Source organism: Nyctibius grandis, chromosome 1, assembly GCF_013368605.1.
Source record: "Nyctibius grandis isolate bNycGra1 chromosome 1, bNycGra1.pri, whole genome shotgun sequence".
Lineage (NCBI taxonomy): Eukaryota > Metazoa > Chordata > Aves > Nyctibiiformes > Nyctibiidae > Nyctibius > Nyctibius grandis.
In genome coordinates this window covers 8438606-8464654 of record NC_090658.1, presented here as the reverse complement: position 1 = coordinate 8464654, position 26049 = coordinate 8438606, and the positions used below count along the sequence as shown (strand labels likewise).

The 26049-nt window shown below is 40.4% G+C and overlaps 1 protein-coding gene across 4 annotated transcripts in view; it reads left to right on the top strand.

Moving 5' to 3' along the window:
- Positions 1–2432: 2432 nt before the first annotated feature.
- KIF16B (kinesin family member 16B) overlaps positions 2433–26049 on the top strand; it is a 144090-nt gene continuing 120473 nt past the window's right edge. For all 4 annotated transcript variants that reach the window (XM_068395235.1, XM_068395227.1, XM_068395220.1 and 1 more), the window contains exons 1-4: positions 2433–2536; positions 19232–19301; positions 20310–20423; positions 24782–24898. In XM_068395235.1, coding sequence (XP_068251336.1) covers positions 2490–2536; positions 19232–19301; positions 20310–20423; positions 24782–24898 — 348 coding nt within the window. In that variant the 5' untranslated portion in view covers positions 2433–2489. The remainder of the gene's footprint in view (positions 2537–19231; positions 19302–20309; positions 20424–24781; positions 24899–26049) is intronic.

The window sequence follows — 26049 nt, the reverse complement described above, 5'->3', positions numbered from 1 at the left end:
CAGGTCATCTCATTCATCTGTGTGATCCTGATTTACAATTCTAATTGCTCACTAGCTGATGTTTGTACTGTCACCTCCCCTTCTTCATTCCTTCCCCTTTTGGGAGACAGTTATTGGCAGGATTCACCACTGAAGACGAGGTTTGAGAAGGTCTGAGACCTTCTTTTGTGTTTTGGCCATTGTTTTTTTGGCTTCTCAAGCCAGTAACACCGTAATGACTTGAATGCAAATGGGTTTGTACAGCATTTTAAATGGTGTCTCCATCCTGGGTGTAGTTTCCAGGCACTGACAATTCCAAACAAACAAAAATATTTATTATTTGTGATAACACCGCTTATCCTGCTTTTTTATGTTGTCTTCATCACAGTTACTCCTTATGAGCCAGATGTCCTGCTGTGGCCGGCTGCTCCCCAGGGGAGGACGTGCCTGGCTGATGCTGGTGGAGTGGTTATCCCCTCCTATGGCACAGGGATTACGGCCGTTTCCGAGGTCTCTTTAGGGTTTCTCATTACTTGAGGACGGCCTCAGGCTGGTCCAGGCTCCGGCTGCTTCTCCGAAGGCAGTTGAGCTGGCAGGGTTGCCTGTGGGAGCCCTGCCACCAGCTTTGGCATAGGTTTGGTGTGAGGTCTCCAGCTCCCCGTGCAGGATGCATCCCCTGGGATGGGGGCTCACCCCCGCTGCGTGGCCTTGTGACCTCCTGGGCATCCCGGGTGGATATCTGGGCTGGGTTTCTGCAGACGCAGATGAGGGCATGGCTCTCCATCCAACACCGCACCTTAGTGTATATTTGAGTGTACCCTTTTTTTTCTTCCACTTTTCTCCAAGCTGACAACAATCAGCTTTTTTTTGTTATACGCAAAGGATGGAGTCGGTGCTGATACGTATTGGGAGGGCTGCTGTGTGCCGTATTATAATAGGACAGTAAGAAATAATATATATATACATTATATATATAATAGTTTATAACAGTAAAAAATAATAACCCAGATTTATCACCTTATAGACATAAATATTATTATTTGGCTGTGATGCGCACTGCTTCACTGCTTCCATCTCCTGGAAGCATTTTCCTTCCTTCGCTGAGACAGTGCTGTCTGCGTCTGTGCTTTGCCAAGCACGTCCCCCCGTGCAGTGCGACGAGATGGGGTGGTGGGTCCAGGTCCTGTCCCCGGCTCTGTGGTATCACTGTGGAGGCAGCCTGGCCTTGGTGGCATCTCACCGATGGCTGCCTGGCAGTGTGCAACAGGGGCTGCGCTCACAGCTTTGTTTTAACACCTTCTGTTAAACATGTATGTACATATGTGTCCTGGTTTCATTGGGATTTTGTTTCAGTTTGTGGCCAGCCACGGTGATCAGGGCCATTAGCAGTTAAATGCAGGGCAGCTGGCCCACAGGTGTGTTCTATAGCATTAACAATCAAGTTCACTATAAAAGAGAGGGCTTGCTAAGGAGATGGGGGCTGTTTTTGTTCTCTGTTCTTCTTGCCTTACTTTTTTTTTTTCTCCTCATTGCTGATAACTGCTATTCCTGGACAACCTGCTGCAACCAGTAGCTAAGTATACTTTTGTGTGTTTTGTGTTAGCATTTATATTGGTTTCTTTATTTTATTAAATCTGTTTAATTTTAACCCACGAGTCTCCCTCTTTTTCCCAATTTCCTTCCTCAGTTGGGAAAGGGACATTGGGTGAGAGACAAACTGTTATTGTTTAGCCCTGGGTGTGGGCTAAACGAAGACAGTGTGTATGTATATATAACCAAGGACAAGAAGGATATATATATGTAGATACATATAGACATATATGGACATATATATCTCTCTCTACATAGACTATGTAGACATCTCTATCCCCCCATATATAGGTGTGTATATATATAGGGGCATGTATATATACAGGTGTGTGTGTTTATCTAGAGGGAGAGATATATATGGAGTGTATATAGGGGTGTGTATATACATAGGTGTGTTCATATATAGACACGCCTACATAGAACTCTCTCTATATATCTCCCTATATATAATGGGGAGACATACATTTATGGGGAGGTGTGTGTGTATATATACATACATATATATGTATAGGCATATACATCCTCCCATAAATATATATATATATGTACACACACCTCGGGGGACGGCCCTGTGAAGAAGCCTCCACTCACCCACCCACGGTACCTGTCGCTACCCCCATACCCCTCCTCCCCAATCCCCCCTGGCCTTCCTCCTCCTCTTCCTCCCCCTCCCCACCCGGCCGGGGGCGGGCCCGCGCGGAGAACGCCTTGCGCGGTTGTTTGTCCCTGCTCTGCCCTCATAGCCGCCTGGGGCGGGGGGGCCATAGCGCCATGGCCTAGGCCGGGGGGCGGCCTGCGCTCGGCCCTGGCGGGCGGGCGGGGCTCGCGGCGGCGGCGAGGGCCAGGCGGGGCGGGGCTCGGCGCGGCCGGGCTGGCGGGTGGAGCAGATGCGGGCCCAAGCGGCCCGGCGGGGATGAGCCATGGCTTCGGTGAAGGTGGCCGTGCGAGTGCGGCCCATGAACCGCAGGTGAGTGCGGGGCCGCCCTGGCCTTGCCCGCTCCTCGCTGAGGGGCTGCGCGGGCCCGGGCACAGGGGTGCAGCCCCTCAGCCGCCGCCGTTCGCAGGGGGTGCGTGAAGCTCCGTGTGCCGCCTGTGCAGGCGGTGACAGCCATCACCGCGGTGGAGGCTGAGGGGGAAGCTGTGCCTGGGACTGCGGGGGTTTCTAGGCGCTCTGCGGCTCGGAGCGCTTCTTCTCCCCGGCAGGCTGGGGAGTAGCTCCCCCGTTGTGCTGGGAGGTGTGGGGCCTCTCCTGGGAAGTTCGGTCTGCCGTGGCCTTAAGCATTGGTTCGTCTGTGCCTTTTATGATGACGAAAAGTTTTACTTTGGTGAAGATAGGAACCTGTGACAGGCAGGGGCCTGCCAAGGGTGTACCACCAGGCTTCTGAAATGGGAAAGCAAGCTGCTTCATCTAGAAACTGCAACCCCCTTCTACCTACTTGAAAGAGAGAGGTTGTTGTCTGGTTCACTTGTAACGCCAGCTTTTGTGGAGGAGCCATTACGGTAAAGGTTATTAGTAGGCTACTCAAGCTTGAAGTATAAAAGAGGCAGGGCGCCCCATTTATTATATTGACAAGAGTTTGTCACCCAGTTCCTGAGATATGTCCGGGAAATAAACACTGTGTTCTTTGGTGAAATAAGTGCATAATGTGCACGGTAGAGTTAATTTTTAATGATATAATGTGAGAACCACATGTAGAAAATGATCAGATTCTACTTGCAGTGCTCTCATTTCTTCTGGGATGATGTAGCCAGTTAAAAAGGAAAGTGTTCTACAAGCATAGGCAGCCACTCAGGCTCCCACCCTTCCTTTCACTTCATCTGATTCAGTAATTTAAAAAAAATATAATTTGCCAAGTTCTGAAAGTCAGTTGCTATATTGTCGTTTTCAGTGGGGGGAAAACAAACGTTATGAAAATAAAGTTGATGAAGGTTGGAAGGGGGGAATGTTGCAGGTTGGTTTCAGTAGTTTAGGCAGTTTGATGGAGCCGAGTAGTTAGAGGTCAGGGTTGGTGAATAATCTTGTCACACCCTCCTGTTTCCTCCCCCAAGTTTAACCATATGGTTCTTACAAATTTTTAGAAGTATTTTATATATACACTTCACTTTTCCTTTGAGAATCTCTGCCAACAGGTAGCATAGGTCTTTAAAGTATTGATAAGACTTGTTAATTGTAGTGTTTTGATAGGACAGAGAAATTTTGCTTGCAGACTAGAACCGTGATCTGCTAAGAGGCAGAAGAGAGAGGGAAATGGAAAGCATATGGCAGAAGGGAAAAGGGCTGGTAATTGTGATAGGCAGTAGAAATCCCAATTGATGAAGTGTAAGTAGAAGTTGCAAGTATTGTGGCAAAAGAATATTACAGAAAATGACTCTGGACCTCATGTCTAGAATACACATGGGAGGATAACTTGGATGGGGCTAGATCAGAGTGTACCTAGAAAATGATTAAAATTATGATATGGTGGAAAAGAGCGAGCCTAAGAGCAGGGCAGGCAGAGGCCTGGTGTGATCAACATTGTCTTTGGCACTGTGTACTGAGTGGCGATAAGTAGGCTGTGAATAGACTTATTCTGGAAACTAGTAAGTGTCTGACTATGGAAATGAGCAAACTGTGAAGAGCCTTCCAGTTCAGGTGGTTAAAACCTTGCTATTTATGGGATGGTGCTTGATGTTTATAAAACGTTACCAGGAAGTTGGATTCAATGTCATGGGATGTTGCTTCTAAGTCTTGATTTGAGGCATCGTTGCTGTTCCCTGTGGCACCCAGTACTGCAGCCTGGGAATGCTGCTGAGGCTGCTCATCTCCTTCAGTCAGTGCTGGACTTGTGTGCTGTATATTGTAAAACTGAGATCCTAAGCCTTAGAGGATCCAGTAGCTTTTTCTGTTGCAATAGTGAAGATATGGTGAACCAGAAGCCAGGAGCAGTAATCATATTTTGCTTATGTCAGTTTCCCCTGTATATGTCTTCTCTCAGCTGTGCTCCCTCTTTATGTGTTGCTGCAGCATTTTACAGAGGAAGGACCTTTCTGCCTGTTCAAAGGAACTTTCCCAGTTGAATGTTCATGCTGTGGCACTTGTTTTCAAAGTGTTTAACATGAGGCTGTATAGAGTTAAATTTAATTTCCTGTGTGTCTCTAAATTTGCTTTGGTTTGTTCAAAGCTTAATCATATAATGCAGCTTGTTTCATGAGTCATTTTTAATTAGAGAAGACAAAGTTAATGAATGGTTATTGGTAAGACTCCTGCATTATGGAGCAGTTGCGCTGTGTGGTGTCATAGCACTGCTAATTGCGTAATAAGTCTTGAACATGGATCTTGGAATGAATCATGTGATAGGGAGGGGGTTGTTGTTTAAGTATTACTTGCTGTTTCATTGCTTAGATGACAAACTTTAGTTGTTTTTTTTTTTTTTTTTTCCTGCTGCTGTGATTTATTTTTAGTCTTCTCATTCTCTGTCTTGATGTGGAAGGAATTTGTTCATTTCAGTGCTGTTGTCAAAGCCCTTGACCATTCTTCTTAAAGTAGTTAAGATCCCAAATTGTGTTATGCAGAGGTTACACGAGAGGTTTTTGACTATATCTCAGGATAATGTAATAGAAATTATGTCTAATGGCTTTACAGTTGCTGCTTTGAAACCAGTTGTGAGCATGAGCTTAGCAAGTTCAGTTACTTGGTGAGTCTCCATCTGTCCTTTGGTTTCCCTCATTCAATACTGAATTGCAATGACAGCCTTTCAGTCTGTGCTTATATTTTAATGTTTCTGTAGAGTGGCTAAAAACCTGCCAGCAGGCAGAAGACTAGGCGTTCTTCATCGAGTAGAAATCTGCAGGGAGATGAGGTTGGGTGGTTGATGTATTTTGCTCTGGCAACTTAATGGTTTTGGTCACCATTATTTCTAAGGTTCATTTTCCAAAACAGTCACTACACAGAAGCATTCATTTATTGTCTTATAATTTGGAAGACTTGACTGGAGAATCCCATATCTGTTCCCACAAAATGCAGTTTCTCATCAAGATCCTGTTGTTGCTCAGAATGGTCATTTCCTGGGCAAAATAATGGGATTATAGAGAAGTGTAATTGGCTTCAAGGCACTTCTCTGTTCATTTACTGAACAGACAACTTTAAGTTACTGGTTACTAGTTACTGTCTTCTGCATCGTGTGGGATATTTGGGATCCTGTTAAGCCTATCCTGATTCTGGCTCTCTGTTTTATATTATGCACTGCATCTGCACAGTTCAAGTAAATACATTGCTATCTGTTCAGTGTCTTTTAAGAACGAGGGGGTAATCTCTTCTTACTTCCATTTTATGTCACGTTTTCTTTGCATGAAAACTAGAATTCAGTTAGTGTTCAGGAAAACCACTTTTATACTTTTTTTGTCAGTTAAACAAAACCATCTGAATTATGCTAAATAAGGAAAAAAATGTTTTGATATTTAATAAAGTAAATAGCAACTTGATTCTTTCAGATACTACCACTAATTCTTGTGCCCCTCAATTTCTTACACCTGATAGCTCTGTTCTGTTTGGCTTTTAATTCATGAAGTAATAGAGGAAAACAGGCTTTTTCTGATTTTTAACCCTTTTCATCTGTGTCTTGCATTTGCATAAACTAATTATTGTATTTAACTGGTTGAGCAAACTAAATGAGGGCCATATGCTGTCCTTACCTGCAGAAGATGCAGCTGATAGCAGAATGTGGGTGTGCACTGCAGTAAGTTCTTCCCTGGGCATATCCAGTGCTCTCGGTGTTTTTAAATGTTTATTTAAATGTGCTGTGTAGACTTTCCCACAGCTCTGTTCTTATTTCCAATATAATGAAATGGAAATTCCAGTTTGAGTTAATTTTTAAATGATCAATTTTTAACCCTGCGTGCATACGCTCCTTAGATGTGTTCTGTGAACAGATGTGAGCGATGGGGATGGCAGAAATGCGTGTCAGTGGCTATAGTGCTCTACATGGTTATAATCATTCACAATTACTGCATGAAGATTAACAGTTTTTATGCTTGATAGTGGGGAGACAGAGAAAACATGTTTTATTGCTTAGAGAAGGCTTTTGTGTGACTCTGGGATTTGTTTGGATTAAAAGCCATGCCGATACTTTAACCCACAAATACATTCTGCACGATTGTTCATTAGACATAGGGCTGGCCCTCTTGGTTTTAACATACTACACCTCTCAGTTATGCTTGTGAGTCTAAGTAACTCCTCTGTGTGCAGAGCTGGAGTCAGAGTACCTTGGGAAATTTAGGGACCAACATTATGTTATCTTTAAAAATAACTGCTTGCACAATCCAAGCCTTAGTATCAACAGCAGAGTTTTCAACAGCTCAAATTAATATAGCAATGCAAAGGACAGAGGTATAAAATAAGCTCTTTCATTTTACAAGGCACATGTGACAAGAGTGTTTTTGTAGCAGCAAAAAGATAAACAAGTAAACAGTGAAGAGGTAGCTGAAATCTTAATTTTCATTCTGAATGTTTACAAGTGATTTAGGTTGGAGCTTACTGTGAGTATGAAAGTTATAATTATCTATCCATGCTTTTCAGAATTGAGTAGAGAAGCAAAAGAAATACATGGAGAATATATTACAGAGTTTCCAATAAAGGGAAGAGGGGAATGATTTGATGTCTCATGACGAGTTGCTGTGTCTAAAATATAGGTTACTGGGTATATTTTTCATTTTCATGAATTTATAAAGATAGAGAGTTTTGACAAAATATATATAACATCAGTTTAACACAGGTAGAGTGAGAAAAGATGAAGTGATTACAAGCAGGGACACCCATAATTAAATATCATATTTTTCTGAGGTGCATGGTGAAATTTTTGCTGCGTATGTTTCTCAGTACTGATTGTTGGTTGTTGCTCTTAAGAGGCATCCAGAGTGATAGCAGAAATGTATCTCAGGGCTTAAATATGGCCAGTGTTACAATACTGTCACTTTCTGAACTACAGTACTGATGAGGATAAGCCATTTATCAGCAAGCTGAGTTTGCTATTTCCTATGTTAACTCTTTGAACTTCAGTTTTAATAATGGTACTTGTGATTTGATTTATAATCATGTACATTTTCTCTGCTATAAAAAGAAGTTGAAAGATCTGTGAGGACAGGTGAGGCTCTGGTGTGCCTGAGGTGAGTACACCTCTCTCTTGCCTCTGCCTTTATCGGTGGGTGAGTCTGAATGCAATAAAAATATACTTTGATGCTGAGTTGGCAAGATAGTTCTGAATGTGACTTTTTCACCTTGCCATATTTTGTGTCCAAAACCTTGAAGCCATTTAATGACCTCCAGCAGACTTTTCCCTTTGGAGAAGTGTTCCGAGTAGATACACAGAATCACAGAATCAACCATGTTGGAAGAGACCTCTGGGATCATCGAGTCCAACCGTTGCCACTACACCACCCTGTCAACTAGACCATGGCACTAAGTGCCATGTCCAGTCTTTTCTTAAACCCATCCAGAGATGGTGACTCCACCACCTCTCTGGGCAGTCCATTCCAATGTCTAATAACCCTTTCTGTAAAGAAATTATTCCTGATGTCCAACCTGAACCTCCCCTGGCAAAGCTTGAGGCTATGTCCTCTTGTCCTATCGCTAGTTGCCCGGGAGAAGAGGCCAACTCCCACTTCACTACAACCTCCCTTCAGATAGTTGTAGACTGCAATAAGGTCACCTCAGAGCCTCCGCTTCTCCAGGCTAAACAACCCCAGCTCCCTCAGCCGTTCCTCGTAGGTCAGACCCTCCAGACCCTTCACCAGCTTGGTCGCCCTCCTCTGGACTCGCTCCAACACCTCAACATCTTTCTTGAAGTGCGGGGCCCAGAACTGAACACAGTACTCAAGGTGCGGCCTCACCAGTGCCGAGTAGAGAGGGACGATCACTTCCCTAGACCGGCTGGCTACACTATTCCTAATAGAGGCCAGGATGCCATTGGCCTTCTTGGCCACCTGGGCACACTGCTGGCTCATGTTTAGCCGGCTGTCGATCAGCACGCCCAGGTCTCTTTCCACTGGGCCGCTTTCTAACCGCTCTTCCCCCAGCCTGTAGAGCTGCATGGGGTTGTTGTGGCCGAAGTGTAAGACCCTTCTCTCCCTTGAAGTAAGCTATGTGTGTATGTATAGATAAGGACCTTTATCAGTGTGCTACTTCTGTTGTTAGCATTGGACTATTGCATAAAGGTGTAGACTCTGATCTGAGTCCTTGGATCATGTAAAGTTAATACCAAAAGAACTTGAAGTCTGAAATTAAAAGCGTTTTTAGTTTTGTAAGGTATGTTAAGAAATTGTTTTCTTTTCTATTTCTTATCTCCCACCTCTTCAAAAGGAGCAAACAGAAGGAAGAGTTTTATTCTACGACATGGTCATGCACACCTTCTCAGGACAGGTCCTCTAGCACAGAGAGAACTAGAGGAGTGAGCATCAGCATGACAATGTACACATCATCTCTCCTTAATAATCACTACCTTTTAACTGAGCTGAGGGAAGATGTGCTTAACAGATGGGTTATGGTTGGCACTGGTTTGGTGATACCCAGTGGGTATGGCCAGGTTCTCGGGTGGGGTTAAGAGCAAGTGGGCTGCTTCATTCATTTGGCCTTGGCAGCTCAGTGAAGTGAGGCTGCCAGACATGAGAGAACATAAAAATCTAGGACTTATTCAGTTGTGAGAAAGAAGTGTAAATCTGATCTGTGTTTCCCTATAGATGAAATGAAATGATCATTGTATGGCCCTGCGTTTGGGTGTAGGACTTGGAGAAGAGAGGAGGGGTGGGTAGGACACAGAGGTGTGCTTGTTCTGAAGGGGCTGTTGGTCCCTGGTGTTGATGGTATCTGACCAGTTCTAGGGAGGGCTCTGCTTGTTAAACGTGGTGAGAAAGTGTGTTCTTCGAGCACAGGTACCAATGATAAATTATGACATAAACGTTTGTAATTATGTAAAAATGCCCTCAAAGACGGTAGTTCTGGAATGAAGATGCAATTGAGCTAGCAGTGTTTGCTAGGAAACATAGGTGCTATGTTTGTGAGGCTCCTCTAAATGGTGTCTACACGGATCATATATTTGAGAAAGGGATGTAGTAAGCTGTGTTATAAGGTTGCAAGCAGAGCATTTAAAAATTGAGGAAAGGTTGGGGAACTTGCTGTTGAAGCGAATGAAGTAGAAGCGACAGCTTGCTCACAGCAGAGCATTGGCTCAAACTTGTAAGGACTAGAAAAGAAAAAAAAATAGAGAAGAGCCTCGTGGGCTTAAAGAAAAGTCTTGGTTGTCAATGGCAAGAATAAGAAATCTTAATATAGTAGCATGGGAGATGGTTGATGTTTAAGTTTTCAGGGATTTTTGGCATAAGAGTGATAAGTAGTAGATAAATAGTTCAGGCCTGGTTACGTAGGAATGGAAGAAGCAACAGCCATGACGTGGGGGGGAAAATGCCAAAATTATTTTACTCAGTAGTTTAAGGAGAACATTGCAAATATAAAGCACAATAGTCCTCTCCTCAAGAGTTTAAGTTGCAAAAGGTCTGACCATGTGCTGCTTAAAGGGAGGTAAAATGCAGTATTGGACAGCTGTGTTAAGGAGCATGGTCTAATGAGAATATGGCCTTTGCTAAAACGAGAAGTTAAAGCCAAATAGAGAAACCAAAACCAAGGATGGTAGTTGGCTGGGAATTTGGATGCCACAGGTCAGGATATTCTAGAAAAACTTGTTGGACTCTCCTTAGGCTTTTCCACAGCAGCAAATGTCAGCAGCGCTGAAGCAAGCTGAAACTTAGGGGTGCAAGCAGTAGAGAATGCCAGCACTCTACAGTGGTTTGTTTCTCTGGAGTTTCTCACCTGTGCTGAAGTACATGGTCTTTGAACATTGGTGGCTTGTCTTCCTCTCGTTTCTATGCCTTTTTCCTCTGTGGTTAATCTTTGAAGTTTTTCTGCTTAGAAGCGATGAACTTGAACTTGGGACTGTGCTGCCATCACAGTGCAGTTCTTGTTTACAAATATATGGCAGAGCCAAACCCTGAAGCTGTGGTTGGTGCTTCCCCCAGCAAGCCCCTGGGTCAGTATCTTGTAAAGTCCTGTTTCTGGAACCTCGTTATCTGAATTATGGTGGAAAAGATCAACAAAAATGATGGGAATCATCGATTCAAAAAATATCAAGCTGAATGTGTACTCTATGTGTTATGACTACTGGAATAGATTAGGAGATGCAAATCAAGAAATATTTGCAGGGCTTAAATGTTGAAAAGAGGAATTAAATATTTAGTTATGACTCCTTCATAGTATCTCGGGAGTGATGGAATGAAGTTAATAATGGATCAGCTTAAACAGTATCTAAGGATTTACTGCTAATGAGATAGTGCAGGTTGTGGAAGAGTCTCCCGAGGGGAATGAAAGCCCAGGCAGCTGGGAAGAGCTAATTCCTTTGAAGAGAGTCATTACAGGAAACCATCTTGCTTGAATGGGAAGGTGAGACTAGACCTGGGTGACAATTTTAAGTAGCTCCTGCACTTGCTGTTCTACCTCTGACCTCCTCTGCAGTGGTTTTTGCACAGCTTTATACACAGGAGAGAGAAAAACTGGGGTATGCAGTCTTTAAAACGGTATCTTGCCATTTGCATGTACCAAGCAAGATGTATCAGGGAGGGAGAGTCCCAAGTGCAGAGCTTTGTCCTTGTGTCGGTGAGCAGCAAAACCGGAGCAGGCTTGACTGCTGCGGAAGGGGCTCTAAGGAGTTTCTCAAAGCACTGGGTTCCCATTAACTGAAGAGTTAATGGCTGGGACTGACAGTTCATCTTGCATAAACCATCAGAGACTGGGAAGCCCACATATAGCCTCTGTTTACACGTGCTTATTTTTCTGTCCTTTTTAGTGCTTTGATGCAAATGCTTCAAAAGTTTTTCAAGCCTGTAGGATTTGTCACAATCGCTACCTTGTTCTGTCTGTCCCCTTCCCTAGCATTGAAGAACAAAGACCTTCCAGTGCCAGCGTGGGCACATGTGGGGCAATGTAATTAAACTGGCCTCATTTGCAATTTCTAATCCCCAAAACTTTACAATCGTAATCATTTTGATTTAAAAACCTAGTTTTCGAATAGTGTTTCCTAGTTCATTTATTTCAGTGTTATCAAACGTGTTGCCAGGTTACCTGCACATGTTACATCACTAAAATAACCAACAATAAAATACTTTCAAACTTTGCTTTTTGTTAAGAGCTCCCTGAGACCAGCAGAGAAAAAGGTAATGCGTCTTTCTGTGTTGTAGCTTTCCTGATGAAACAAAGCGAGAGAAAGGTGAGTCTGTCAGTTTCTCAGGCTTTGTTTATTTGAAATTAAGACCAATTTTGAAATAAATGGGATTAGCACTCAGCTGTTTTAACCTAACTGAGCTCTTGGATTTGAAGACTATTAGAAGTCTGAGTATCTGAAAGGCAGGTATTGTTGGTGAGAACAGCTGACTGAGTTGAAGAGCAAAGTCCTCTATTTTGCAGTAGCTGTGAATACAAAGCCAGGGTTATTTATTGAGAGAGGGTTTTTCAGAGTTATCTAACAGAAAGAGGCATACGTGGCACTTGGCATCTTAATTGCTGTAGGGCTGAAGTTCTTGTTGTTGAAGACTCAGACACTTCAAATATTGGCTTTATGAAGACTCTTCTTCAAAGAGTTTATATTGTAAATACAAAGCAACAGTGAGATACAGAACCTGGAGTACACCCATCATTTTTCTGTATGCTTAGACGTTTCCAAGACAGTTGTACTTAGATAACTGAGGTCGTTTGTTGTTCAGTCCAGATTGCTTGTATGTGTCTCAGTTGAGGAAAAGAATGGCAGAACAACAGCCTTATGGATTGTTTGAGGGGCTAATAGATCCGTGAGGTCAGGCACAATATTTTTTTTCCCTCAAATTTCTAATTTGAGGATCTTCTGCCCCAAAAGACAAGGGCACTGCAGGGAAACAATGTGATTTCTTTGAATTGTATTTTGCTGTACACAAGAGATTAAGTCAGTACTGTCTTTATGACTTGGAATAGCAGGAGTAAAACAACAAATCAGGAGAAACAGGATATTAAAAAAAAAATTTCACATGGACTAAAATCCAAGAGTCCTAGAGAAACTTCATAGCGTCATAGCAGTTACAACAAAATTCCAGGATGTCATTCAAATCAACTTGATTGTCTCTGAGGTTATATTTTATGTTGCTTGTGCCAAAGACAGGCATTTGCTACATTTTCTTAAAGGCTGACATCAGAAATGTGCAGGAGGGGTTTCACGTGTGGATATCTTAAAACTTAGCTATGCAGGACCAGTTCCTACTGGTAAGACCATTACTGAGCCTGGTCTGACACTGTCTATGCAGGCAGAGCAGAAAAGTCACTGTTGAGCTAGTCTGCTGTTTGAAGCTTAAATATTTTTCAGGTTATTATGTGATCGATTGCTGACCATGGCATGTGTGGATACAGCAACTTTTTTTTAAGTTAGCTATTGCTGATGATTTAAAAATTTGCTTATGTGGCTTCCCACCAGACCTGATCTGAATTGTTGGGAGGTGAAGTCTACCTATAATATTATTAAAAATACAAATTTAAAAAGAAGGTCAGGTACATGATTTAATGTAGTGACCAGTCTATATGTGTTACCATGAGCGTGCATAGTTTTCCCAAAAAAGCGAGATATCATTTGACAGAAGACAGCACAAGGACACCCGTATGTTCGTTTTGACTAGACCATAGTGCCATGGTCTAGTTGACAGGGTGGTGTCAGGGCAATGGTTGGACTCGATGATCCCAGAGGTCTCTTCCAGCCTGGTTGATTCTGTTTTCCAGGAGAACCTTACTGGTGTAGATTAAACTATTGCCTTCCAGTATTGTTGGCAAAAAATCTATTCTTATGGCTAAAGGCATTTAATCGAAGTTGTCCTTCATACAAGAACTGATATGTGTGTACTAGTGTGTAAGCTAAGGGAATATTTCTGCTTGATGAGATGTACAAGATTTCCCCTGTTTCTGCATTCTCTGTCACTGGGTTTATTATTCTGGCTTCAGCTGCACTGTGAAGAAAGTTCTGGGAGTAGCAGAACTCTCTCATTTAACTGTTTGCAAAGTTTGCCAATGCTTTTTATAAAACTGGTATCACAAAAGGGAACATGGGTACAATTATCAGTCTGCACTAGCAAATTATGATGTTGATCACAGAAAACCTGATGCCCACACAAAATGTGCTTTATGACACAACTCTTCTAGTATGGGCACAGTTTCTTTCTCTTACTGAGACACAGTCTCAATCGTGGCCATGGAAAGCTGTTTCTTTTTACTTCAGTCCCCAGGAGTTTTTTCCTGCTATTTTCTTGACTGGCTTCTTGAGGTTAAACTTGAGAGATTGCACTGCCCGTCTGTCAGCCCGTCCAGTCCCATCTAGCAGCTTTTGAGTCTGTTGGCCGATGTCAGCCAGATTTGACAGCTTGGTAGAGGTCTCGAAGATAATGAAGATGTTCAGAGAAAACGGGTGGCTGTAAAAGAGTCTGCAGAGCCCTCCTGAATGAGGGGGAGGCTGCAGCCCTTCCCAGCTATCAGAGGATCTGACAAGGAACCTCCCCTCAAACCGAATCCGAAGGACATTTAATTGCAGTCGTGCAGCTTGATGTACAATGTGTAGTTGTTAACTTTTAGGCTATGTTAGTGTAAACATGGCTTCAGCCATTTAATTATGGGCTTGTAGCCATATCAGTCAACAGCATGGGGTCACTTTGAGCTCAGGATATGCTGGGCTATTGCCCTACTATGGAGACAACTGTGATTTTTACATGGTGTAATCATGTAGTACCGGTGACTCAAGCCACGGCTGATTCCCAAAATCTTGTGATTAAATCAGATTGCTTGACTGGTTCTGATTTTAGGTCTTAGCCAACATTATATTGAAAGTACTTGTTATTGATGTTTATGGAAAAAATGACTTTAACCCAAAGGGTAATGAAGATATTTTTATATACAGATCATCAGATTTATGTTTTTAACTGCACCTAGATACAGAATTACATTTAAAAAAATGTACTTTCTACAAAATGATTCGATAAGCATTGAAGAAATTTAAAAACCAAAACCACAAAACCAAACAAAAACCTCTGGATAGGAAAGAGAAATTGTGTGATATTTCAGATTGCACCAACTTTGCTTTTCCTGTAGTTACATAAAGTAACAAAGAATTTCTTGTGTAGGAGGGCTTTTGTTTGACTTCTTAAAGCATACGGTTGAATTGAATGTTCCCCTTTTAAGAGTCATTCAAGCAAAGGAAGGTGCTCTTGGTCTGTGTAATTTGATGGGACATCAGGGCAAATGTACAGTTAGTATGTTACCAAGCTACAAGAAAAAGCCACGTTCTTTCTGTGATGCACTTTGTGCTTGTTTTTCAGTTAAATCTACCTTGAATTCTCCTGGTCATTAAGCAACTGTTATGCTTTCACTTTGTGACCCCTGAAATACAGCTGGGTAGCAAACAAGTGGAGCGATAAAACTGGAAGTCCGTAACATTGTGCCTAATACGTGAACGTAAGAAGTAGCAGGCACTTTGCTGAAAAGAAAAGCCATTGAGCATGGTTGAGTTGCTTTTACAAGTGCTCAGACTATGTTTTTGAGTAGTTTAAAACCAAAATCGCACATCTGCTCTTCAATATAATCCTTTTCCAACAGATATTCCGTTAGATGTCTACAGTTAGGTGAATTTCCAAGAGTATATTTACAGACCCTCTTTCTATGTTGACACAGAGGTGCTCTGCAGGCAGTTCAGGTAGTGCCTGTGTCCTTGTCTGTGCAGCCTTGGAGGTTTGCTGAAGTGGTCTTTTGAAACACTATTTGGGAAAACTGTGATTGCGCTTGCTGTGCTGTCCTTTTTTGTTTGCCCATCCCACCCGCCACATGAAAAGCATCTCATTCTTTCTGTTCTCTTCTCAGAGTCATGTCTGACAGGTATTATGGTCATCACAACTGATTCCCTTAGTATCAATTTAATGGAAAACATGATGTCATGATTTTTCTAATGGGATAAGTGCTAATAAATGCTCTAGTGTCTGAATAATACAGAGCAGATTAATAAAAAGCCATTGTGGAAAAAAACGTAAAGGAAGGAACTTAAAGATGAACTTGGAAAAAGACCAAACACATTTTGCATGTCTATAATAGGGATTTTTCTAAAGCTTCCCTTGTTGATTTGTATTTGAGGTAACAGTGTTTTTCCATTGTCTTCTCCCTTCTCTGTGTGGGAGGATCTTCAGTAGGTCTTGTGGAGAACTGGGTAAGTGACATAATGAACAGAGGTCATTGAAAGTTGCCTTGAAATCTGGAGATACTGCTAACATTTGGCTGCCTGTAGTATGATTTCAACTAGATACCCCTGGAGGTGCAAAAACTGCTCTAGTCTTTGCCATGAAAATAAGGAGGGAATATAAGGGAAGGAGAGAAGGAAACTTGACATAGAGATATTTATTTACGTTGGAGCTTCTTCCATGAAGCTGCTGTGTTTTGATATAGCAGCTGAATCATCTTCAGTTTGGGGCAGTTCCTCATAACCCACGTGCCCATTGGGATGAGGAGAAGTTATTAAAACTTTGCCCAAGCAAGCTGTTTATCGAGTTATCCCATTACAAGACAAGTATATTAGTTCTTTTAAGTGGATCTTGGTATTAATATTGGTATTGCTTATATTAAAATAAATTGCCAGTATTATTTGAAGTAGTTTTTCTGATTTTTTTTTTTTTTTTTTTTCCCTTCTCCTCCTTGCAATTAATTGCTAGGTGACTAGCTGAATTTAGCAATAGTAGAGGGTTAATAACAGCACTGGGCTGATGTATTTCCTGGTGTCTGTGCCAAGAAACTTGCCTGCTTGATCACTTTGTAGTTTGGTTAGGGGCCACAGGATCACGGGTTATACATTTCCTTCCCTTGTGATCCTGGAACTCCACGTGGTGTATGAAAGAGCAGTGAGAACAGCCTAGAGGCTGGCCCTAAACACTGCTGTGTGAGCAGATTGGGCCTGGGGGCAAGTAAGCTTTCTGAAATCATCAAAGCATTATTTGGGAACTAGTTTTTGGCAGCTGGCCCCTTTACGTTGCTCTGTGATGAAGGGGATGGAGTTTGTGGGGGCAGCGTCTTTGGGTAGTGTCTGGGGCTTGTCTCTGGGCTCAGACAGGGCTGGTGGATGCTGGAGGAGCAGCTGCTTGCACTAGGGTTCTCCTAGCTCTGAAGGTTATCAGAAGGGCACCCAGCACTGCAATACAGCTGTTTACAGCCTGAACCTTTTAATTAAGGTGGAACTTGTAATCAAAACTTTTTGAAAGGGACTCAGCCCCTGCTGAACTGCATTAAATGAGTGCCTGGAAATGAGTGGTATCATGCAAGCAATTGTTTTTTATGGGATCCTCTCAAACTCTTTATCTGTACAATAAATTATACTCAACTGTCTCATTAAAATGAAGCTTTAGCATTTGATTCCTGTTACTTCTTTTCACTTCTCTCAGGTTGGCTTGTTGATTCTGATCATAGAATTCCTACTTCAGGTTGTCTTCTCCCTATCCCTTCCCTTACAAAAATGAAAAATTCTACTTATGAATTTTTTATTGGATAGTGCTTTACAAGACCTTTTTTTTTACATTGAAATCCTCTTTCTTTAATAATATTTAGTAATGCTATTACCAGTGTTATCACAAGAATTAATGACTATAGGCTTCTCAGAATTTTGTGTAGTTCATATATGAGTGTTAGACTTTAAACATTTTGTATCAGTTTTCCATTGTTGAGTAGCTTCAAGTTTTGTAATACGGCTACGTCTGGGGAGGAAAGCACAAACCTATTTTATTATTTCTCCTCGTACACCTCAAGCATGAAGAAAAACAGACAAAGAAGCAATAATTCTGGCCCAAACTAGAGATAAATAAACTCTAAAGTAGTCCCATCTAGAGTCCTTCCAAACTTCCTACAGGAAGCATGTTACAAATTATATTTGAAACAAATTTTCATAGTAAGAGATACCATTTAATTGGGCCACATTACTTTTTACAGCTTTGCTGAGCAAATAGTTACAGGTAGGGACTGTTCAGGAAGCAGGGTGAGCAGTAGCCATGCGTTGGCTGCATTACTGCCATGTCAGAATCTTTTTCCTACTAAAAAATACCATTGGAAATGTCTCTGTTTCCCTGTTTATTACTCATAGCTGTATTTCAGTCTCTTAAGTGTAGATGAAGGATGACAGGGAAATGACTAAGAAGCATCTCTTAAGGCATGCCCCTGATGTTTTTCAATGGTAGATCTAAATTCAGTTGTATAATTAATACTGTAATTATTACAATTATATGTTTTATTAGCTTAGAAAATAACTTAATGTGTTGATATTTAAATAAGCACTTTTATTTGCCTGATCTTTATTCATTAATGTAGATTTTAAAATGAATTTTTGCTTTTCTTTGGAATTTCTACTGGAAAACTGAATGTGGACAGAGGGTAGCTGCCCAGTCAGCTGATGAATGTAGAGTTGGGTGATCTGGTGCACCACGAGGAAGAAAACGCCACACTGAAATCCTGATTGCAGGTCTCCTGTTACTAGGAAGAAGTTTCTCTTTTTCATTTTTGATTGGTGCAAGGTGATAAGCAGTAATTGCTGAGATACAGTGCAGTATGGTAAAGCAGCACTTTATTGCTTTAAAAGCCCTCTGCTTTCCTTTGCAGCAGTTGGGCACACCAGTTTCTCAGGTGACTTAGCAGATGGTTTTGGAACAGGAGTGTCTGTTAGCATTTGGGGAGCGAGGGTTTGTGTGGTCTGTATAGCAGTCTTCCTCTTATTGCTCTTTTTTTTTCATGTGCATGTTTTTAATAACACAGGAGGTGTTATGCTCAAGGTTGTCATTCAAGAGCAGCCTGTGTTACCCTTATGACTAACTGTAATGAAATACAATCTCTAGCAAGCAGGTTGATATGTGCTGGTTTTAGACACTAAGCTGATGATTTTTTATGATAGTTTTGGAAACAGAAACAACTGATGTGGAATAGATGTGGCTGCATGAAAACACTGCTGCAGAACTGGAGTTTTTTTTCTTCCTGGAATTGTGCCCTTGGAAGCAACAAACCTGTGTAACTCTCCCTTAATAGCAGAGCCTCCTTCTGCACTGCCATAATGCATCACAGCTCAAAAAATATGTTGGGTACCTAATTTCTAAGAGATTTTTAAAATACTGGGCTCTTGTGGTTTAAATATTTAGTCCCTGTTACCTAGGCCATATGGGCAAATGGGGACTACAGCCTCTTGCCACCATCCTAGTAGCAGGGGCTTATCTTGTAACGTTCTGTTTTGCAGTTCCTTAGAGCCATATAATTGACTTCACTGGGCTTTTGATCAGAGTACTTCAAATTAAGAATAAAACACTTAATTGTCTTGCAGAGTCAAACTTCTGAAGCAGCTTTCTCCAAGCTGCTGCTGTGTTTCTAGATGAAGGGATTTGGAGGCAAGCCCAATTACTTCAAATATATCCCATAGCAATAAATAAACATTGGTCACAACTATTAAAAAATTAAATAAAAATTAATTCACTTGATAATTGACTGTGACAAGCAACCTATTGAGGGGAAATATGACTGTGGATTATTGTGATATGTTTTATTTAACGTACTTAAGTTTTGTTTTTCTTTCAGGGAGAAAGACCTTAATGCAAAGTTTATTATTTCAATGGAAAAAAATAAAACGACAATCACAAACTTAAAGGTGAGTAAACACAATTTAGAAAAGGAAGTCCTAACTAAATAGCTGCCAAAATATGACTGGACAAAACAGTGGTGCTCACTGCACTGTGGAGAAGAACCCTTAGTTTTTACAATACCAGTGTTGAAGTAATTCTTTGGGGAAGCAGGTTAAACTGCTTACTGCACCACGGTTTTCTGAAAACCACTCTATAGGCTGTATCTCTTAGGTTTTTCTAAGGTTTATCACTCTGGTCATTACTTAGCTGGAAGATGAAAGCCATCAATAGAAGAGAGGTAAGTGCCTGGTAGCTATTAAACCTTTGCTTCATCTGTAGAAGTCTTCTGGAATTCCCAGGTAAATGAACTAAACCCAAAGTACCCATCACTTGCTACAATATTTTGATGGTATATTTTAACATTGCTCTCAGCAAGAGAAATCATGCACAGCAAATAGGTTTTTGCAAGGTAGTTTCCAATGACAGATATATGAAAAAGAGTTTCAGTGTGTAGTTTGTTTAGGCTGATTCAGACAGTGAATATTGCTGAAGGATAGCACTAGCTGGCATATCCTGAGCATGATGATAGCCTTAAGCAGCAGGTGTGTAACACCATTTTAATTATGACTCCACATTGAAATACTGTTCACAGTGCAAAGGTCTCTCTGGCTGCTGTTAATTATATGTGTAGGATAATCCCTTATTATAATCTGAATTTCATATGCAAGACTGATTTTAACTGAATGTAAGTGTTGTGACAAAAATGTACTGTGGTGTTAGGAGCAGTAAGCTAAAATGCAAATAATTCCTACTGTGCTGTCTTGTAACATCACTATCCTTCTTGCTGAACGGTATATCTGTTGCTGATTTTTTCACTGATGTTGGAATAATAGGCTAACCTGTCATTATAAATTTCTAAATGTGTATAGCCTTGTGTTGAATTTGTATACTGATTATTTATTGTAAAATGTTTTTAATTACTTCATCAGGATGTATTGTACCAGCTCTCTCTTTTTTTTTTTTTTTTAAAATAGGTACCAGAGGGTGGTACTGGAGACACAGGACGAGAAAGAACGAAGACGTTTACCTATGATTTTTCCTATTTCTCAGCAGACAGTAAAAGTCCCAGCTTTGTTTGTCAAGAAATGGTAGGATTTCTGAATGTTAATAATTGATTTTTTTCTTTTTTTTTCTTTTCCCTCTTCTTTGGCTTGAAAGCATTCTTTGAAACTTCTTTCCACTGAAAGTACTTCTTGTGTAATTTAAATTCCCTAGGTACCTGAGAATTTGAGTTTTGTTTTGTTTTCTTTTTTTTTTTTAACTTATCTAACATGGTTAAGTGCTATTTTTTCTAATACAGCAGGGTAAATGCCTTGTTTCTAGTTCTTTTGTCTGATTTGTCTTGTAAGGTCAAGTTAGAAAACTTCTCTGAGCACTAAATTTATTTTTGAAAAGCTTTTTTGAAAAAATCGCTTTTGAGAAACAAGCATCTATTTTTAATTCACTTAGACAGAAACATTCTTCTTATCTGGTTGAAGTGGGCTTTTTTTGTCCAAAAGTCTTGGTACACATTAAAGAAGATTCTTCTTTCTCCTCCCTTGAGTATTCAGCTTAGGAAAGGACAAAACTGCCTTTCTTCCTGCACACTCAGAACAGAAGATCAAACTCAGAGCTATAGGCATTATTTAGATGAACAGATAGACCCTCCCTGACATCGCATTTCATGTGAACATTGAACCTTTTTGCTATTTCACATTCTCCAATAAGTTTATTAAGTAAAATTCAAGTGTTCTTTGAGTGCTATCTTCTCTTTTGGTTTTGTGGATCTTGGAATGCTCTAAGCTCAAAGTGAGAGTATTTATTTCCCCTTAAAATCATGCAAGGGTTTGCTGAATATACTGCAAGCCAGTTGGATACGTACATTTTTGATATGTACCTCATCTATTCTGTAACCCCCAAAATCAGGGATGTTGGTATGGCTAGTCCTAAAAAGCCTCAGAATCAAAACTATTAATAAGAAACAATAAGTTGAAGCCAATTTTAAATATGAGAAGGACAAGCTTTGCCATTATATATAATGACTATAATTGTTTGATAGGGAATTTATACTTGAAATTTGTATTTAACCATCAGGGTAAGCGATGGGTCCTCTTTTTTTCTGCAAGCTTCTTTCTTTATTTCACTGAGTTATTAGTTTGATCCTGTATATTCTTAAACTTTCTGGATTCTTAAACTTTCTCGATGATATTCTTTTAAGTAGCACAGTTTTTGCTATATTCTCTGAAGTATACATTTATTTGGGCATTGATGTAGAAATACCCTGATTACTTTAGCACTGTGGCAAATTCAAGAAGGTAGTGTGTTGGAGCGCAATGATTGGAACCCTAGTTTCCTAGTGGATGTTTTTAAGCAGATGGTTCAGGCCATGTGACTTTACTGGAACTTTAGCAAATGCTTTGAGTTGAGCATGTAGAGAGTTGTTACTTATTTTAATGAAAGCAGCTTTGATAATGTATTTTTCTGCTCCAGTTCTAACTGAAGCTTGAGATTTTTGGTTGTGGTTCTGCAAGACACAAAAAAAAGGTAGATGCAACAAATGATTGCCTTAAGTTTGCTCATATAAATCGATTAGGGTCTCACTTTAATATTATTTAGTTTCTTGAAAATGCATATAATTCTCAGTGATAACTGATTACCACATTCTCAGTTCTGCCTGATATAGATGAGTACATCTCAATAAAACAATATTAATGATGTATCAATGTATATTGGAAAAGTCTACAAAAGGTACTATAAAAGTAGTGATAGAAATTCTTCTTAAGCACCGATTGTGGCTTAGGTTTATGGTTAGTTAATTCTTGGATCCTTTAGGTAGCTGTTTCTTTACCTGACTTTAGATACTTATGGAAAGCTATGTTAGACAGGACTTCATTAGAAGAATCCCAGGAAGAGAGTCCATTGTGAAGTTCAGCTGTTGCTGTTACAATGCGTGTTTTTTCTAGAATCTGAATCTGGATGTGAAATAATGAAGTTAATTCTTGTTAGAACAGCCATTTGCAAAGGAAACTTGAATTAATATAAGTGGATATCCAAATTGCAGCCTGTGTTGATGTCCAGTTTCCACATATAAGTGATTAATTAAGTTTTCCTTATTTAAAGTTCTTCCTTATTGGTGCTATTTTACCTCTGTTTCAGAGCAGGTGAGGTTGAGGCAAGATCAGTATAACTTGCCTGTGTCAGGAGCTTGTAGAAAAAAAAAAATATTAAAATGCCCATATAGGGATCGCTGCAGCAGCCTTGAGCAATGATTTTTTTTAAAGCTGTGAGCTTTATGGTTTGTAGTAATAGGATGCTAACAATAAATCCTAAACATGGCTTAGATGTCCATGTTTAAGATTCTGCTATTACAGTGTGTCCCACAACCCCAGACTGCCTCCTTCATCCTTACTGGCAAGAATGCTAACTTCTCTTGCTCGGCCACAAAAATATTGTTGTCCCTGTGTCAAGTGTTGTTTTAATTACAATGGGTGCAGCACATTGAAAACAAAAGGAGTTTTCAAACCATGGGAGTGTAATTTCTAAACAAATGCTGCACAAGCTATTGTTTTGCTTGTTAATCATTTCATATTTGATTGGAAGACTTTGTAGTTAAGCTCTTATCAAGTTGGTGCAGAATTTCCGGTTTACTGCACCAGTGGCATAGAAGAAGGGTATCTTTCATTCACATTCATCTTGCCATGGAATAAAATTGATCTTGATTGTTGGTGGTGCAGTTGCCTAGTGCGCTTTGTTCATGATTGTTATATTTTTCCTTTTGGAAGGCAGAAAAATAATAAATGGAAGTCTGTCTAATACTACATGCTCCATTAATACGCCTTGTAGATGCAAAATATGCTTTAGTATTCAAAAATTAGAGTGGGAGTAGCAATTCACCATCAAGCTACTTAGTCTGCATTTATGGAAGAGAAACAAAGAGAATTTTGATGAGTTTACTGCCCTTTTGTGGTAACCCCATGTCCCAGTCATTTGGTTATGACAAAGTCCCATCCTGACAGTGTCTTTTCTTCTAACCTATGTGTTAAGACTCTGTGTTCAGACAACACCGACTGTAACTGTCCTATGTACTACCTCAAATCACTTCGCAAGGTATACACAAATTTTTAAAAGAGAAAATGCAGTTAAAACAATAGTGCATAAAGACTTGGTCCAGATGGTGAGATAAAAAGTTGGACATAGAGAAAGGGAAAAGAGGGAGAAAAAAAATAAAGGAGCAGTTACTCAGGAGGGAGAATTCAACTAAGATACTTCTTTTCAAATGACAAGCGAAAGGGAAACTCTGCTTTGGCTGATCTTTATGCTCTTCCTCTTTGAGAAGTATAACAGATTACAGCATTGTAACTCCTTTGCTCGAGGGAAGGTCAAGTAAAGTATTGCATGCTTACAACTGAGCATTAATGATTAAAGAAATTACCCAGCACTCCTCCCTTGTAGCAGTGGCATGATTATACTGTGTGTGTGCCATTTGCTATTAATAAGGACTTGTACACCTTGGTTAATTTAAATCACATACTGTGAACTAGTATCCAAATGACATGAAGCATCTATGAGACTTTGAAAATCATGTTTGGATTGGGAGACTCAGATGAATAGTTCCATTGAGAGAGAAGCTGCACCAGTTGGGGGTATGGAAGGAAATGAGGGGTAATGATATTGAAAGGGCAGAAATCTGGAAGGGATACTGGAGGTGGTCCTGCAGAGGAAGGTGGTGAAGGCATCTGCTGAGAGCTGAACTTACTAGGTGAGAACAAACCTCCATGTTATGGGATGTGGAGGAGGGATCATTACTAGTTTCAGAGGTAAATGTTGATGGCAAAAGGGGCTAGCTGAGAAAAGAGTGTCACTTACCATATAGACAGCATGTTTCCATGTTTGCCAGCCTAAAAAGTATTGGTATGTAAAAGCCAGTTAGGGAGGAAATAAGGAGAAAATAAGGAGAAAATAATGATCCGTTTTCTTACACTTGGTTAAAGCAAAAAACCCAAACCAACCAAACAAAACCCTTCAAAACCAGAAACCAAGAAACTGACAGGATTACTGAAAGGTTTCCTTTTGAGGAGGGGCTGGATATTTGCAAAACATGGAGAGCTGGCAGAGACACAAAGAGTAGATATGAACAGTAAAGAAAACTGAATGAAGTTTCTGAGATGAGCTGTAAGAAATTGAAGCTATAGAAAGAAGGGAGCATTTTTTTTATACTTCTGCATGTCCAGTAGATCTTTGACAGAAAAAGAAGTAGAAAATATACTGTTGCAGTGCTATAAAGTAAATATGGTAGTAAAATTTAGTATTTAATTTGAAGTACTGATTTCCTGTCCTATAGTAAATATAATTGGTTGATGCCAATAGCTTATATTATGGTAGCTTATTGTTTAATATTTGCCGTGCTGGACTGATGACAGCTTTTTTTCCCCAAGTTGCTGTTGTCTTAAACTATCTTTGTTTTTAGGTTTTCAAAAATCTTGGTACAGATGTGCTTAAATCTGCTTTTGAAGGTTATAATGCTTGTGTTTTTGCATATGGACAGACTGGATCTGGGAAGTCCTACACCATGATGGGAAATGCGGTATGTTGTATTTTGCAAATGTGCATTTTTGTTCTGTAGCAATGCATTGAAATTATGGTATTGCAAGAGCATGTGTTTATGGAATTATTATTGCTGATCCTGTCTGTGTGCTACTGACCCCCCATGTATCATACCTTCTAGTAGTAATCAGAGGTTTTAGAAGCTGTTTCTTTTATAGGTAGGTATTTACAGTTGGAAGAAGTGTCTTGAAGTGATACTCTGTTATGTTGGACAAAAAGCAATAATTTTTGGTCAGGAACAAAACCAAAAATTTCAAATGTTACTGCTGATTTTCTATGCCCAACTCGAGACAAGAAAGAAGATACTGATTTTTGGAACGTGAATGATCAGCTCTTTCTGAAGAGATCTGTTTTTAGACCTCTTTTGAAGGGTCAGAATATTAAAATAGGTCCTTGACCCCTGTTTAGAGAAGGCTGTCAAGTGAGGAGTAGAAACTGGGGATGAGAGTTGCTAAATCGAAGTTTCAGCAAACCATTAGGAGATACAGTAACTTTAATTTTCAGGATTAAGTCCTGTTGAGCATTGCAGTGAAGACCCTGGAAGAAGAAGGTATGGTAGGAGGGGCATTTGTCAGTTTGTGAGTGAAGGACAGGAGTAGTTTCTTGCAGTTGCCTCCATGACTGCCCAAGGACAGAAAGAACCCACTAAACTGTTGGGGGTGGACCATTTAAAGGGGCCAGCTGAGGAAGCCTGTTTGCAAGGCAGCCTCTGCAGGTTTCATTCTCCTTTAACGCTTGGGGAAAAAAATACACCATGTCTTCTCCCAGCAGAATTGAAAAGGGGAATATTGCCACTTGTCCTTCCTTAGATCACTCTTTTGCAAAGTAGTAAGATTGGCTGCTTTACACCTTCTTTAGCTTAGGAGAGTAAATTAGCTGTAAATTTTTTTCTTTCAGTTGTCACAGAATAAGTAGCTTTGTATTTAACTTCAATATGGTAAGCAGAATAGACTTCTGTAACCAGAAAAGATCTTATGACCTAGATGTGGATTTCTATTTCAGAAATTTGTAAAAGTGACATTTTTATGAGTCTGCCTCGCTATATGTAATGACCGTAATCATCAAGACATTTTGCAAATGAATAGGTGCTGAAGTTTGTTTGACATTATTCAATAATAAAGGTCTAATCTT